We start from the raw sequence: 16,336 nt of genomic DNA on the forward strand, positions 1-16,336 counted from the left end.
AGTTTCCGCTAGTAAAATGTTGCTATCTTGTTGCTGTCTTTGCTACATCCGCTAGATAAGAAATGGATTCTACACTGTAATAGTGATCAAAAAGGCAGGCAGGGGTCAGGTCAAGAGGATGTAGGAGTCAAGAGTCAGAGGCTCAGCTATAGAAGGATAACGTGACGATTATCATTATATTATTATTCTAAAATGTAAAGAATATTTTCTTTCAAAATCCCTATTCATTCATACTTCATATATTTCAAAATAATGCAGAGGTGTGTTGCTCGTTGGTTTAAGCATTTTCGCGCTGCAACGAAATAGCTGTAACAGCTCGACGTGGTTTTTATATTATTAATAGTTAGCGGATATTTTAAAAGGAGATTGTACACGATTGGAGCCAACATGGAACAACCACCAACAGAGGTCACTTTGGTTGAGTTGATATTAAAATCAACCGCGAAGATGTAGGTTGATGTTAATTTTTGTTCGTCAACTGACTGACCTTCAACCACCTTAGTCATAAGCTGTGGCCCATGCATGGCAATCGGCATCATTACTAATCGCAACTGTAGTTCAGTGTAACAGTACTTGCTACTAAATACTAATAAGCGTGTAGGAGAAACATAATTGATATTTTTTCATAGTTTTTTCGTCTGTAGTTATTTATCTTTGGGACTCAAATAGTCTATGCTCAAATATTATTTGCATAGATTATTTGTGTCACAGGCTCTGGGTTCTAGCCTTTTTGAGTATGATCTGATATTATTCAAAAGTACCTACTCTGTGTCAGTACCTCAGCTAGAACCCAGAGCTGATTGCCGATTGCCAGACACCAGTGCTGCCAACCTAGTGGATTTTCCTATTTTCCACTAAAACTGGTGGATTTTTTGAACTTTTAGTGGCAAAATATTGCGTGGCTGCTATGCCAGTAGCTAGATTTGAAGTGTTTAGTGGAATTCAGTTTCAATTACTGAAAATGCGATCATCACGTTTCAATATAGCGGGTGGATACCTAACGAGCGCTGACTGCAATTTTTTTGACTTACCTCTTTTTGATTACTTTCAATGGTGGAGCAAACTAAAAGTGGCAATTTTTCCACGATGAAAATAGGTGAATTGAGACAAAAATTATGGACGACATAAAGAAGAGCATTTACACGTCATTTATCTAAATAATATTAATAGATTCAGATTTTTAGTGTATCCTATTATTTTTATAATAACTAACTAAAAAATTGTTTACTTAGTGAAAAATTTAGCAGCCCTACTTTCATCGCCCTATGAGAGTAAGGAGGTTATTATTAGCAGTTTTCAGGTGGTTTTACAAGATGTTTAATCCTAGCTGTATGGTCGATAGTTTAATCTGGTGGTTGAATTTAACCGTTGGCAACACTGAGTCAAACAGTAAACCTCAGAACAATAACCTGTATATCTAAAATTTAAGAAATTAATAAATTAATTTTTATTTTCTATCGTGTTTTTAAGATTTATCGGTGACCAACAACATTATGTTATAATTTTCATCTCATTGAGGAAGACGGAAGTTTCCGATGTAACAAGCTACAAAGAAAAATTAGTGCCCATTCCACTGATGTCTGATAGTTCGGACTTCGGCGCATCGGCTGTGGAGTTCAACGCAAAATTGGCAAAATGTCTAACGTGGGATATGATCTTGACACGTCTGGCGGACTTATGCCGGTAATCATTAAGAAATTGTAGACTTCTACATCATTATTTACAATAACTAACTGCGTTGGTTCAGCTTCCTAAAGAGAGACACTATCTCTTCTATAATCGCTATGCTCCCTAGCTGACATCTCTTCAACAAACAACAAATCTTACAAAACTTGGAGAAACGCGAAAGCGACGCGCTTTGTTCGTCTCTTCAGAGGTTCATAATTTTGGTTACTTGTACCTATCGTTCATAGCTGGTTCGCAGTTATAACGTCCATAGCGCATTCTTAACGCTTTTCTGTAAGAAACGACTTGTTTACCTTTTAAGTCAACTAGATTTTATAACTAGAATTAGCAGATAATTAGTATTTTTTAGTTTTAATTAATTGTCGCATATTCTTTTAGCTGATTCGAGCGCTAATAAAACCGCCAGATGAGGAGATAAGCACTCAAAAGCCAAAGAAAACTCAACACCCTTACTACAAGCGGCCAGGGAAAGGACATAATCATGATTCTTGTGATGCGTGTGGTGAAGGAGGTGATTTAATATGCTGTGACCGTTGCCCTGCCAGCTTCCATCTTGGATGCTAGTGAGTTTATATGTTCTAAAAATATGTTTCAAATAAGTATCTTAGTAATGTAACTGCATTATCATCACAATTCTACCCCCACTAGGTATATTATGGGTCTTCTCTCAGTATGAGAAAGCTTAGGCCATAGTCCACCAGATGGCTAAGTTGAGATTGGCGAACTTTACACAGAGAACTCTCAGGCATGTTTCCTTATGATAGTTGTTTTCCTTCACCATTAAAGTTAGTGATATTTAATTGATATTTAGAGGCTCCCAGATGCTCTGAATAGGAGGTGGAAATCGTACCACTAGGCTATCACTCTTTATCATTCTGGAGATGTGAGTAATGTTTTTCTAATTTGAAGTGCATACTAGAGTTTTAGAGAATAGTAGACATTCAAATGTACAATAACTTACACTTACATCTCAGTAGCTGGAGAAATATCATGTACTTACTATCTAAAGTATTGGCCAATAGGTAGTACAAAATGAAATAAATTTATACACATGAATTTTTTTTTTTACGAAGGTGTACTATTTCCAGTGATCCACCTCTGGATGAAAATGACATCCCGTCAGGTCTCTGGCTGTGTCGCGAGTGCTGTGCCAATGACGAGAAGCCAGCTAGCACCCGCTCCAGCCGGGCACAGTCGCCTGCTGACAACAAATCTGACACTGATAAGAAGACCAGGTGAGAGGAAGAAGAAAGGAAGTAGGGAGATAGGAGACAATTTTATAAACAAAAAATTTATTTAGGTTTCCTAAAATGTAAATTTTCTCCTTTGCCTCAAGGCTCAAGGTGACCCAGTGGTCTGTATTTTGTTGTGGATTTTAGTCTGTGTTGAAAAATATAACATTCTGTGGCTCATTAGACTTAAAACACTTAAAAAACTGAAAATGAAAGATTTACAATCAGAATACCGCAGGAAGTGTCTTTTCCCTTGGATTTTTCAATTATTTTTTTTCATACAAATCCTGACAATATCTAAACGAACACAAAAAAAGAACTATCCAATTTGGTGCAGTCGTTCGGAAGTTATGCGCGTACATACGTTTGGGCGATTCATTTTTATTAATTATCGTTGCTGCGCACAAAAATTGCGCTATGTGGAAAATCACAAGTTTTCAGAAGACTATTAAACTTAATTAAAAAAGAAAAATTGCTTTTTCATTTAGATGAAAATCACATCTAAAAAGGCTAAAAGATTATCTCTTGGAGGCTAAAGAACTGATTTCTCAATGCACACGCGCCTTTTAAAGCTGAATAAAAAGACCAAATTAATAAATTAACCAAGAAAATTAATAAATTTACCTAAAACTATCTAGATCTAGAATATTAGATCTAGGTAAAAAATAGTTTTTTTTTACCTAGATCGCAAAGGAGCAGTCGCGCTAACTCTCTCAACAAGAAGAAGAAAGATGACAAGGAAGATGAAGAGATCAAGAAAGAGCCAGAACCGGAACATGAACTAACACCAATGGAGATCTTGGTGAAGGCGGCCAAAGTTATGAACCCTAAACAGTTTGAGTTGCCGCGGGAAATGAAGATCCCTTGTATATTCCCTGGCACTGAAAAAGGTAACTTTGATATGAGGCTGTGTGGATTCAGGATTTTAAAAATCCCATAGAAATCTTGATTTTCCAGGATAAAAACCAAGTAAATGCGATGCCCGTAACATTGTCCTTGTGGATTTAGGTTTTTAAATAATTCTATGGGAACTCTTTCATTTTCAGGGACCAAGAAGGGACTATTTTTTTTTCAAAGAATATTAGCCATGCTAATCATGATTAATACTCCCCTTTCCCCTCCAATTAAAGCTTGTGCCAGGAGTGGGTACGACAATAGTGCAACGGGTGGGGTTTGAACCGCCAACCTTTTGGAATTCAGTCCGCTCCTCAACCATTGAGCTATCAAGGCTATGACCTTCCCTGGATGCAAGCTATATCTGTATCAGATTTCATCAAAATCGGTTATTAATTATTACATTTTTATTTTAAAATAATTACAGGGATCATTGTAAGATCGGAAAACACAGAGTTATTAAAATGTTTTCATAAAGTATCTTGAAAAATCCCATTAAAAATGTAACATTAACAACTGTTGGAATAAAAGTGTGGGTGCAGCAAACTATAAAATCGATTAAATCATCTATTTTACTTCACATGGTCATTCCAAGCAATTTTGGGGACTTGAACTTGTTTTTGCTAACAACTTGTTACATTCAGTGTCATATTAATTTTGATAACTTTTTACACGATTTTGTTTGAAGTAGCTTTCATAGGTAATATTATAATATATGTACTATAACTAAATTAGTTGAATGTTCATACCTATATGCCTTGTAGTTATGATTGTATTCACTTTATAGTTTATATTTTGGTTTTATTCAGAGGGAAACGGGAAAAACGGTAACGGCGTGGTGACCGTGGACGCTTGGGGCTGCGTGCCTCTGCCAGCGAAGTCTTGCTTCGTGTGTCGCGCCACGTGCAAGCTGGCCCCGCTGCTGCAGTGTGACTATTGCCCGCTACTCTTCCACCAGGTACCAAGACCATCATCACCACTACAACTTGTATCTTCTTAGCTATCTTCCCTTTTGCACTTGACGGAGCAGTGGTGATCGTCACTTGACCGTTAAAGCATGCTGGGCAATCACCCATATTCGAATTCGTAACCTCATGACTCCTCGACTCAACTCAAATGCTCACTGAGACTGTGTCTCAACTTCTCCCTAACAGGTGCCCTCTGTTTATATTTGTTTAGTAAGGGAAACAATCATTTGCCAACAAAAAAATTGACAGCAATCACAAGATAGGAAACGATCGACATGATGGGGCTTACAAACTTGCACATCCCCAAAAGAACGTAGCAGGCAGCAACCAGGGCAGCCCTAACATAGTCTGTCCATTTCATACGTGATTTGCCACATACTTAACCATCAGTTGTTTAATCGATATATCCCATGTCTTCTTCATACATGACCAAAGACAGTGACAATGTGAACCTGTTCAATGAAAGATTTCTTGATGCCAAGTGACCGAGAATGGACTTATAGGTTTAGATCTATCCAAGACCCTCTCAAAATTCATCATTCCTTTAATGGTTTGATCAGTGTTATGTTATTGTTACAGGACTGCTTGGATCCACCACTGACTGCCCTTCCTACAGGAAGATGGATGTGTCCCAATCACGTCGAACAATACATTGTGAGTGTACATTTTACTATATTTCGAGCCTTTTGGCGTAAGTGAGAGCGTAACTTTTAAGCGCTTTGAAATAAAAATAAATAAAGAAAAATCGTTAACTACAAGTATGTATTAATTTCAAAGTTGTTATTTTGGGTCACTTCTGTACATCGTAAAAGTAGGTAATAATTTATTTCAATCGTGCAGTAATGTTTCAAAATAACATCAAAGCATCGCATTTTGCATAAAATGCAAAATGCGATGCTTTGATCCATATTATCTCTGCACGGAATTTCGTCAAAATCGGTTAAACTTATGGGTCTTTAAAAATCCAGTGAAAATTTTCAGGACAAAAGTAGCCTATATCTGTCCCCGAGATGCAAGCTATCTCTGTACCAAACTTCAATTCGGTAAAATGCCGTGAAAAGGTAACAAGACAGACAGAAAACTTTTGCATTTGTATTAATTACTACACATACCAGTTTAGTTTTCTTACATTTTCTTTCACTTCTTCAAAAGATTTAAAAGTTTAAAACTTTTTTCAAATACATATAAAAAGTGCTGCCTCATTTAACTTCATACTAACTAACTAACATATAACTAACTATCATTTGTATTACTACTTACTAGGACTGGAAATTGGTGCGGTCTATCTCCGCAACAGAACGTGCAGCGTTATGGGAGCGGTTCAGTGGGCCCGTAGACCAGCACGCGGTCAAGGTCGACTTCATACGTCGCGCGCGTAACCCTAGACCCTCCTTCCGGTGAGTGCATGAGTTGAATGATTTTTTTTTAAATTTTACGAAGAGTATGTAAAAAAAAAAAGATAGTCGACAAGTTAAACATCATTGTGTTCACTCCAAAATTTATTTGGCATCCTCATCATGATCAACCCATCGCTGGGTCACTACAGAGTACAGGTATCCTCTCAGAATGAGAAGGGGTTTGGACATCCATGCTGACAAAGTGTATATTGGCAGACTTCACACACCTTTGAGAACATTATGGGGAACTCTCAGGTATGCAGGTTTCTTCAGTTTTCCTTCACCGTTAAAGAAATTGATATTTAATTACTTAAAACGCACATAACTCCAATAAGTTAATAAGGCCGGCAACACATCGGCGGTACCTCTGGTGCTGCAATTGTTCATGGGCCGCGGTAATCACTTAACACCAGGTGACCCGCCTGCTCGTTTTCTTGCTATTTTTTGTAAAAAAAAAGAAATAGAGGTGCGTGCCCGGGATCGAACCCCCGACCTCCGAATAGGAGCCTTACGCACTAGACTATCACAGTTGTTGGCATCCTAATGAGCACCAATGTACGGTGCAGGGTGAAAGTTCCGGTGGGTATGCGCGGACGCGTGGTGGTGCCGCGCATGGTGCGCCTGCACTACCGCCGCCCCCCGCCTCTGCTGCCCTCCCGCCGCGAGCACGTGCGCTGCGAGAAAGGTAGGAAGCCGAAACCATAAATTAACCTCTACACCTAGTGTAGTAGTATTGTTTTTATTTACTCCATTACAAGTTAACCCGTGTTTGCGATCTCACCTGGTGGTGAGTGATGATGCAATCTAAGATGAAAGGGGGCTAACTTGGAAGGGGTTTGGCAGTTTTATTAAACCCAGTACTAAAAATATAGAATTTTGTGAAACGCGTCAGGCATTAACTTATTAAGCGATTATGACCTTTTTCTTACTGAATCAGAAGGACGAGAATGCACTGAACGTGAATATGTATGAAACCAGAAGTGACTTTCAGTACTCAAACACCTCAAAGCCGGTGGTTCCTACGAAGACTCCGATGAAGATGACGTGACGCAGATATGCATGAATCTGTCTTGCCCGGAGTACACTGGCGAAGGGAAATGCCCCCTGCAGTCGCCGAAACTGAAGGGGGCCACTAAAAAGGACGCCGATGAGGACCTCAAAGCTATAGAAGAAAATGAACCCAAGGTAAGGAGTGAATAAAGGTTTATAATGTCCTTTATAATCGCCCAAACCGAAAAGAACTACTAAGAAAAGAACTCAGGAGGACCTGAAAGATAAGAAACCCATAAAACAGATTGATGCCAAGGTAAGAAAGAAAAATCTATAATTGTAAATCTATCTTAAAATATATAATATATATCTTATACAAAAATTTAATAAATTAAATAATATATTTGTTAATAAACTAACGATAAGGCCGCCAAATTGTACTACTTACTATTTTTGTTGTGTTATGCTATATTTTTGTGTTTCTTTTTATGATGGTGTACAATAAAGCATATTTCAAATTCAATTTCAATAACCAACATAGCTCAGAGTAACAAACAAGTCAAAAAAAGAAACTCATTAGTTAAATGTAAAGCTAAAGCATACAGGCGCCTCAGTCTCTGTCACTTAGATATATAAGGTAAAAGGCCCCAAGCAAAATATGCGCCGAATAAGCAAATAAATAATTATTATTTTTATCCACAGTTGGAGAGAAACACAGATTCGAGCGACTTTTCAGACTCCGACTTCGAGCACCTAACAGCATCCGTAAAGAAGCGCAAAGTGTCTCAAAGCGAAGACAAGAGTCCCGGCAAGCGCGGCTCGAAGCCTCAACGCTTGGAGCTCTGTGCGGAAGAAGGCGTCGAGGAGCTGCTGGCCACCGTCGAGGAGCAGCTGCAGAAGCTGGACGAGAGGCTCATCAAACTGCTGGCTTGGCAACGGCTGCAACAGGTGAGAGAAATTGTTCCGACATTTAACTTTACACCCATAGGCCATTTAAAAAAAACCCAGATACTTTGGGTCAAAATTGCCAAGGAAGTTTTAAGATCGTGTTTCGGGAAAATTGCAGATACAAGCAAAGTTTCATACTGTTCAAGACCAATTATACTGTTTACCAAGCCAGATAATAGATGGCGCTGTACGACCAATATGTCGCGGTCTTGGTCGATTATGTAAGGAATATATACTCATGTAAAATATTGATCAACGTGTGTTCGTCCTTGGGTTCAATAAACCGGCCCGGCCTTTTAGAACAAACCGTGTGTTTTTGATTTGTTAATACCCGCGGTCCCTCAGAGCACGGCTGGGGGGGGGAAACATTTTGTTCCTCCAGAACCGGACCTTTTTTGAAGAACAAGTGGTCCACTGGAGTGGACCACTCACCGTACTCGCAGTGGATCGCTGCAGACACCAGAGTACGTGATTCCAGCAGCGGCGGCAGGCGCCGGCAGAGGGCGCTAGCAGCGCGGACCAGCGAGAGCGAGCGAGACGAGCGGTACAGAGCAGGACAACCCTAGTACGCCAAGGATGGACTACCAAGGACCAGTTTGACAGGTGTCAAAGTCAAGCTGACAGGTGTCAAAGTCAAGTCTGACAGGTGCCAAAGTCAAGCTGACAGCTGTCATCGTGACGTGTGAGTGCAATAGTTCAAGTGAAGTGTCAAACCGTGAGTACAAACTTTATGTCAACTTTTCAAGCAAAATTAAACTTTATGTCAGTGATTCATATTTCAAGCAAAATTGAACTTTATTTCATTGGTTTCAATAACTTAGAAAATTCAAGCTAATAAGAATATAGAATTTGAAACTTGTAGAAATATTAGTAAACTCTTAACTTTAACTTAGAGTAAATTGCATGCTAGTAAGGACTTAGAATAATTTCACTAAAAACGAGGGAACGGGGAACCTATGTCCGATTTCCCCTAGAACTGTTTAAGTTTCAAACACTTGTAAAATTTTCAAGAAATATCTTAGGACATAGAATTTTTTCAATCAGTAAAACACTTGTAAATTTTTCAAGATAAAAGAACATTGAAATTATTTAGGACATAGAAATTTTAGATCAATCAAACACTTGTGATTTACATGATGGTATAGAACATAGAATTATTTTGATTGATAGAACACTTGTTAATTTAATCGAGAACTTTGCTTTCACTTGGTTATTTTCCAAGTTGCTTAACTTAAATTAGTACAAATGAATTTAGAACACTTTTAGTTTGAGTTCAAATGAGGACAATGATTATTTAATAGGTCAGTAAAGAGGTGAAGTTTTAGCTAAGCAGATCAATAATTAACTTAATTTGAGTACAAAATGGAAGGACTAATAAATGTGCAGTTAGATTTACACAATTCAATTAAAAAGGATTTATCCAATTTTAAGAAAAGTGCAAAAGAAAGGATAAGCAAAGAGTACATAGAAATTAGATCGGAAAGTTTAGAAACTGATTGGTTATCTTTTAGAGCAAATCATGCTAAATTGTTTGAAATTTCACAACCAGATATTTTAGCAAGTACACAGTATGTTGTAAAAGAAATTTATGATATTACTAAAGATCACTATTTCAATTATAAATCTCTGTTAATAAGAACTTTAAATCAACTTAGGTCAACAGAAAGTCAGTCAAGTCCTAGTAAAAATAGTGATAAGGTCAGCCCGTTAGTAAAGCTTCCAAAAATTACTATTCCAATCTTTTCGGGTAGTTATTCAGAATGGACAACATTTCGTGATTTATTCGTTTCTCTTGTTCACAATAATACTGATTTAGACAATGTACAAAAGTTAAATTATTTGAAAGCTCACATAACGGGTGAGGCAGAGCAATTAATAAGGCATACACCAATTACTAGTGCAAATTACAGTCGATGCTGGTCTCTATTAGAACAAAGGTACAACAATAGAAAATACTTAGCAAAATGCATCTTTAAGCGCTTGTTTAGCATTAAACAGATGAACACTGAGTCAGCATCCGGTCTAAAAGATCTTATAGACACCACCATAGACTGCTTGAATGCCTTAAAAAATATAAACATTGATGTTAGCACATGGGATATTATCATAATTCATATTGTTACTTTCAAACTCGATTCCGAAACACGGAAACAGTGGGAGCTACATATTTCTAGTTCAGTGGATTCGAATCAATTGCCAACCTTAGAACAATTTAAAACTTTTATGGAAAACCGTTTTCGCGCTTTAGAATTTGTAGATTCTAGAAAACCTTCAGTACAGTACAACAGTGGTTCTAGTTCAAAACCAAAGTCTTTTATAGCTACAAATACCTCAGTTATGCGCTGTGAGTATTGTTCAGAGCAACACAAATTGTGTTTTTGTAAAAGGTTTGCTGGTGAAGATATCGCAACAAGGCGTGACTTTGTGGCCAAGAATTCAATTTGCGTGAACTGTTTAGGCAGCAATCACATATCTTCTCAGTGCAGAAATCCTGGATCCTGCAGGATTTGTAAATTGCGTCACCATTCCCTTTTGCATCAAGAGATCGAGAGCACAGCTTCCAGTTCAACGGCAGAAAAACCTGTTGAGAGTACTAGCACTTTAACTAATACTCCACCAATAGTTTCATGTCTTTCAACTCAAAGGATTTCCAGTTGCGGCCAGGTTTTACTTCCTACGGCATTAGTAAACACCGAGTCTGAAGCTGGTAAGGATCATATCCTCAGAGTTTTGTTAGATCAAGGATCGCAGGCCAGTTTTATAACTGAGGCTGCAGTCCAGCTGTTGCGTCTTAAGAAGACTCCTGTAAGCGGAACGATTACTGGACTAGGAGGAAACAAAGCCATACGATCAAAATATGTAGTTACCATCAAATTAAGATCAAGGACAAACCAGGACAACAACATACAGGTCAGAGCTTACGTGCTGAAGAACATAACTACGTTTTTACCGGAACGTCAAGTGCATAACATGGACTGGACAGAATTTAAGAACTTACAACTAGCAGATCCCCATTTCAACACTTCCAAGGCAATCGATTTGCTGTTGGGTGCTGATATTTATAGCCAAATAGTACAAGAAGGCATAAAGAAGAGCCGTAATGGGAAACTTATAGCACAAAGAACAACATTAGGGTGGATTCTGTCTGGCACAGTTAACGAACAATTTAACAAGAACAACGAGGACACTCCGAAAATATCGGTTATGCATGCTCAGGTCACTGAAACTAAAAATTCAAAACGGATAGAAGTAGAGCAAAAGTTCAAACCAAGAACACCAAATAGGACAGATGAAGGTCGCAATCGGACACGACGCCTGAACGTAACCAAAACCCAACCATCAGACAAAAGGCTATCGAAGAATTTAGATCTGAAACAAATAGAACACAACAGAAATTTACAATTAGGCCATATAAAATCTGTAAACATAAATGACAGAGAAAATAATGAAACTGTCTACTTACCACATCATGCATTCGTAAGAAACGATAAGACAACCTTAAAAGAGCAAGCTGAAAAATGGAATAACAATAAAGTAGATATATTAACAAGCATATACAAGAAAGAAGATCAAGAGAACATACAAAATCACACACAAGAAAACGACAAGCAACAGCAAGACACCTTAAGCAAGGGTAAGCACAAATAGAACACAATGGAAAAGAACAAACAGAGCAAAATTAGCCTCAAGATCAAAAAGGACATGAAGAACAAAAATGAATATTAGAACAAAAAAAGGACAACTAGAACTAAAAGAACGCTAGAACAAAAGTTATAGAACAAAAAGAACAACTAGAACAAAAAGAACAACTAGAGCAAAAGAACAACAAAAATTAAAGGACAAAAATTATTAAGGACAAACTAAAGATCAAGGGAAAAATAAAAATGGAAAAAGAGTACCATAGGATTTAGAACTTACCTTTATCCGAAGCGAAGATCAATCTAGATGCTCGGTGAATACTGAAGCCAACGTCTGGACCTGAAACAAAAAGATCAATATTATTAGTTAGTATACATCATATAGGCCACTAGAGTGGATAGCACTAAGTATAAAAGCAAAAAATATTTATTCAAAAAAAAAAAAAAGCATATTCGGTATAGCAAAATAGCAAAAGACAATTTTAGCATAATTTTAAAGAAAATAAAAGAATACTTACCTTGAAGAAGTAGAACAACTTACTACAGTACAAGTCCTACGATGGTGAAGCACATAACAGAAGCTAGTATTAAATTCCACATTAGGTATCCAGTTGCCGACAGATTTAAAAGTTCATTCGGAAGGAGATCAAACTCTCATTTAGTTTTAAAGTATTTACTGAAAAAGAAAGTACGAAACGAAGAATTTAAGAACAATATTTCAAGTACTTAGGAGGACAAAAGTTGCTTACAATTTAAAATACACATTAAAACAGCCCATATCTGGAGACAGTTCAGATCTCAGTGACTCTCTGCCGTTTACACCGGTATTTGTAAGATCCGTAGGGCCACTGATAGCTGTACCAAAGGTTAATAATACTTAACTATTTTGAGTCCAATGTAAGTATGCTGAAAAGGTGGCAATTCATTCAAAATGCGATAAGTCATCGTTGAGGTCAAACTGTTACTAGATCAACACTGTGTAGGTTAGTTAGATAATAAGAAATTGTTATAGTTTAAGTTTATGTATAGCTCAAGTTTGATAATATCTATAGTTCATAAGATCAAATTTGTAAATTTATTTCATGTAAGAGCAAACCATTGCATGGTTTAAAAGCGCAATTTAGTTCATTTATAATTGTTTAATTTAGTTCAAAAATTCAAGACATTACATTTAACATTATGTAATTTCAAAGTTCAACCTAGTTCATTTATAGTTCATTTAGTACAAGTTTCAAACCATGTAAGACCACCCACCAAGAACATAGTCATATTTACGAGTACATGATATTAACACATTTAATTAAGGACATTTCTCACTAAATGTCCTTGGCGGGCGGTATGTTCAAGACCAATTATACTGTTTACCAAGCCAGATAATAGATGGCGCTGTACGACCAATATGTCGCGGTCTTGGTCGATTATGTAAGGAATATATACTCATGTAAAATATTGATCAACGTGTGTTCGTCCTTGGGTTCAATAAACCGGCCCGGCCTTTTTAGAACAAACCGTGGTTTTTTTGTTACGACCTGCGGTCCCTCAGAGCACGGCTGGGGGGGGAACACATACTTTTGAAAGTATATAGATACTATGATTTTGAGTATTTTTTAATAAGTGATTTGAAATAAAACATTTTACTAAAATAATTCAATGTTGAATCAATAACTCTCTGTAAATTCAATTCGTAAAGGGGTGTAGCTTAAAACTTGATCAACATTCTTCACTCTTCACTTATGTAGCGTAATCTAAACCGCGACGCTACTTCGCCCTATCGAAAACTGAACTCGCTCGAGGCATCGCAAAAAAATTGCGCCGTATTGGCGTCGCAAAGCGGTGTATTAGAGCAGTAAGAAATTTTGCAGTACTAAAAAAACCTCACTACTTTGCTCGAAAACTAATGCAAAGTGAGCGCTGCGTATTAGTTCGTACTATCGCTAAGCAGTTGTATTGGAGGCCTAACTTTGTAATTTTGTTGTCAGGTAGCCGCAGGCGAGGCGGGCGCAGGGCGCTGGCGCCGCAGCGGCACCGGCACGTGGGGCCCGCGCGCCGCCTCCGCGCTGCGTGCCGCCACGCGTGCCCGGCTCGCTAAGCTCGGCGTGCGGCGCTTGCCCCTACCATCGGAGCTGTTACCGCGTGCCGATCGAGAACGGATCGCGGCGACAGTGTGGGGCCCCGCGCCGCCGCCCGCGCCGTCTCCGGTGCCCAAGCCGCCGCACCCCGCGCTGGACCTTGCCGATGCGCTTGTTAAGGCTGCGTTATGCGAGCTGAAGCCGCCTGCCAAGTGAGTCAATAGATTCCATATCTTCAAATATCAATATCGGAATTATCTCGTGTACAGAGTTGAAAGTCAAAGTACACACAATTGTATATTTCTGTTGCCGCTATAACGACAAATAATTAAAATTTCAAAATAGCCGCTAATTAAAAAAAAATCTTGTACCAATGGTACGGAACCTTTCGTGTACGAGTCCAACTTGCATCTAAGCGGGTTTTTTTGCCACAGAAATGGCGGCGAAGCGGCGTTGGGTCGCGCGATTCCGATGCGCCTGTCGTCTCTGAGCATCGGCAGCGACGGCGCTTGCGACGTGGTGTTGGACGGCCGCTGCCGCCGCGTGTCGCCGCGACACGCGATTATATTCTGTGACGAGGTCGGTGCGACGAACTTTACTTGCACATCAACTAATGTTACTGAGGTACTAATGATACGATTTTGTTTGAGCAGGTGACGCATCACTTCGAGCTGATCAACTATTCGGAGTGGGGCACGCGCGTGAACGGCGTGCTTTACGCCTGCGACCTGTCGCACGACAGCGCGGCCGACGCGCCGCCGCCGCCCGCCGCCGAGTCGCGCGCGCAGGCGCTGCGGCAAGTCGTGCGCCACAGGAGGACCAAACCTCCGCGGTACGATTTTAACACTAACTAGGGTTAGTGTAGGTGACGCGTCACTTCGAGCTGATCAATTACTCTGAGTGGAGCACGCGCGTGAATGGGTTCCTTAGTTTCACAAGGAACCCTAAAGTTTCGTCCAGTTCGTCTGTCCATCTGTCTGCGTCAGTCATTTTAAAAATAAATTATAAGGCCATCACCACTCGCGCTACACAAAAGTATGAAACAATCAGCATCATCAGAGCAAATAATCCTGTTGTTCCAGACTGAACGGCTCTCTCACGGTACCAATAGAAGAAGAGTCAGAATGCACTTGTCCTGGCGCACCACCGCCCGCGAGCGCGGCTTGGGAGGGCTCTGCGCTGGTGCCACATGGTGCACTGTTGCAGTTCGGATGCCGCATGTACGTGTTCAGCATCACTGACCATCAGACCTTCCCGCACCAACCTGAGGTGGATGAACCTGCTCTGTGAATAAAGTACGCCGAAGAAGCCCTATGGCACCACACGGTGCCATGTCAGTGTTATATCGCAAGTTTTTGTTGTTCTAATATTATAGAGGAAACTGGGGTTCTGTTTGGCACTACACGGCGCCGTGTTTTTGTGCCACATGGCGTCATGTTATGAATTTTTGTCACTCGGTTTCGTAGTTCTAATAGTATAGAGGAAATGAGGTTTCGTTATGATATGGGACGTCGTGGCTTACTTCTGTACCGTGGTTTTTTGTGCCATGTTATGGTTGAAGTCAAATATTTATGTCACTCGGTTTCGTAGTTCTAATAGCATAGAGTAAATGAGGTTTCGTTTTGACACAACACGGTGCAATGCATGCCGCCATGTTATGATATGGGACGTTGTGGCTTACTTCCATACCGAAAGAAGCCCAATTTGGCATGCAAATAGCCCTGATGCCCAGGGTTGGGAGGGCTTTGCTCTGTTACCACACGGCGCCGTGTTGTAGGTCGGATGCCGTTCGGCTCATAATTGTTCAACATCACTGACCATCTAACCTTCCTGCACCACCTTGAGGTGGATGACCCTGCGCTTTGTAGTTATCATAATATTATAAGATAAATGGCGAAGGATTCGTTTCAGCACCGCACCGTGGTTTCACTTATTTGTGCCACACGGCGCCATGTCTAAGTTTTGAATCACGCCGTGTTTCAGTTATGTTGATTAATATTATGATACAGAATAGACATTTTGGCACCACACGACACCGTATTATCATCATTGTAAACCGATAGACGTCCACTGCTGGACTGCCTGGACATGTCTCTGGTAGGGGCCTCGCCATGGTGTTGTACTTTTAATAGCGTGGAGAATTCTTCAAGATTGCAGTTGATTTGGTGTCATCACTTGTCACCCTTTTTCAATTCTTTAGCATGTTATACAATCTACGTCTTTATGGAATCATTACATGATTAGAGTTATAGGACCAAATTAAAAAAAAAAATTTGATTACAATAATATTCATATTGCTGTATTTCGAATTAACTAAAATTAAAAGTTGTATCCCAATTGGCATTATTATTAAATTACTTGTTCGTATTTTGCTTCTATGAAAAACTTTAGCTGCTGTTTGATTAGATAATATTAAAGTAAGCTTCAATACCCATAGTTCGCGACAGGCCGACATGCCAATCCGCTACGCACTATCCCGCACTTTTTAGCGCGGGGGCTGTGCGGGGCTCCCCC

At 39.4% G+C, this 16,336-nt stretch overlaps 1 protein-coding gene across 1 annotated transcript; it reads left to right on the forward strand.

Annotated features, from left to right (window-relative positions):
- Window positions 1-1,378: 1,378 nt before the first annotated feature.
- Window positions 1,379-16,210, forward strand: LOC123871254 (PHD finger protein 12). The gene is made up of 14 exons (XM_045914950.1): window positions 1,379-1,683; window positions 2,065-2,249; window positions 2,775-2,921; window positions 3,603-3,808; window positions 4,622-4,770; window positions 5,360-5,434; window positions 6,044-6,177; window positions 6,744-6,862; window positions 7,169-7,362; window positions 7,870-8,115; window positions 13,733-14,034; window positions 14,257-14,401; window positions 14,476-14,654; window positions 14,905-16,210. The coding sequence occupies exons 1-14, from the start codon at window positions 1,636-1,638 to the stop codon at window positions 15,110-15,112; spliced, it is 2,337 nt and encodes a 778-aa protein (XP_045770906.1). The 5' UTR covers window positions 1,379-1,635; the 3' UTR covers window positions 15,113-16,210.
- Window positions 16,211-16,336: the final 126 nt, after the last annotated feature.

The sequence above is a fragment of the Maniola jurtina genome, chromosome 13 (assembly GCF_905333055.1).
Source record: "Maniola jurtina chromosome 13, ilManJurt1.1, whole genome shotgun sequence".
In the NCBI taxonomy this organism is placed as follows: Eukaryota; Metazoa; Arthropoda; class Insecta; order Lepidoptera; family Nymphalidae; genus Maniola; species Maniola jurtina.

What these genes read in the sequence shown, in the direction of transcription:
- LOC123871254 (XM_045914950.1), top strand. Translation starts at nt 1,636, where the DNA reads ATGTCTAACGTGGGATATGATCTTGACACGTCTGGCGGACTTATGCCG. An exon ending in GCACGTGCGCTGCGAGAAAG is followed by an intron (nt 6,863 to 7,168) that starts GTAGGAAGCCGA and finishes AGTGACTTTCAG; the next exon opens with TACTCAAACACCTCAAAGCC. An exon ending in CTTGGCAACGGCTGCAACAG is followed by an intron (nt 8,116 to 13,732) that starts GTGAGAGAAATT and finishes TTTTGTTGTCAG; the next exon opens with GTAGCCGCAGGCGAGGCGGG.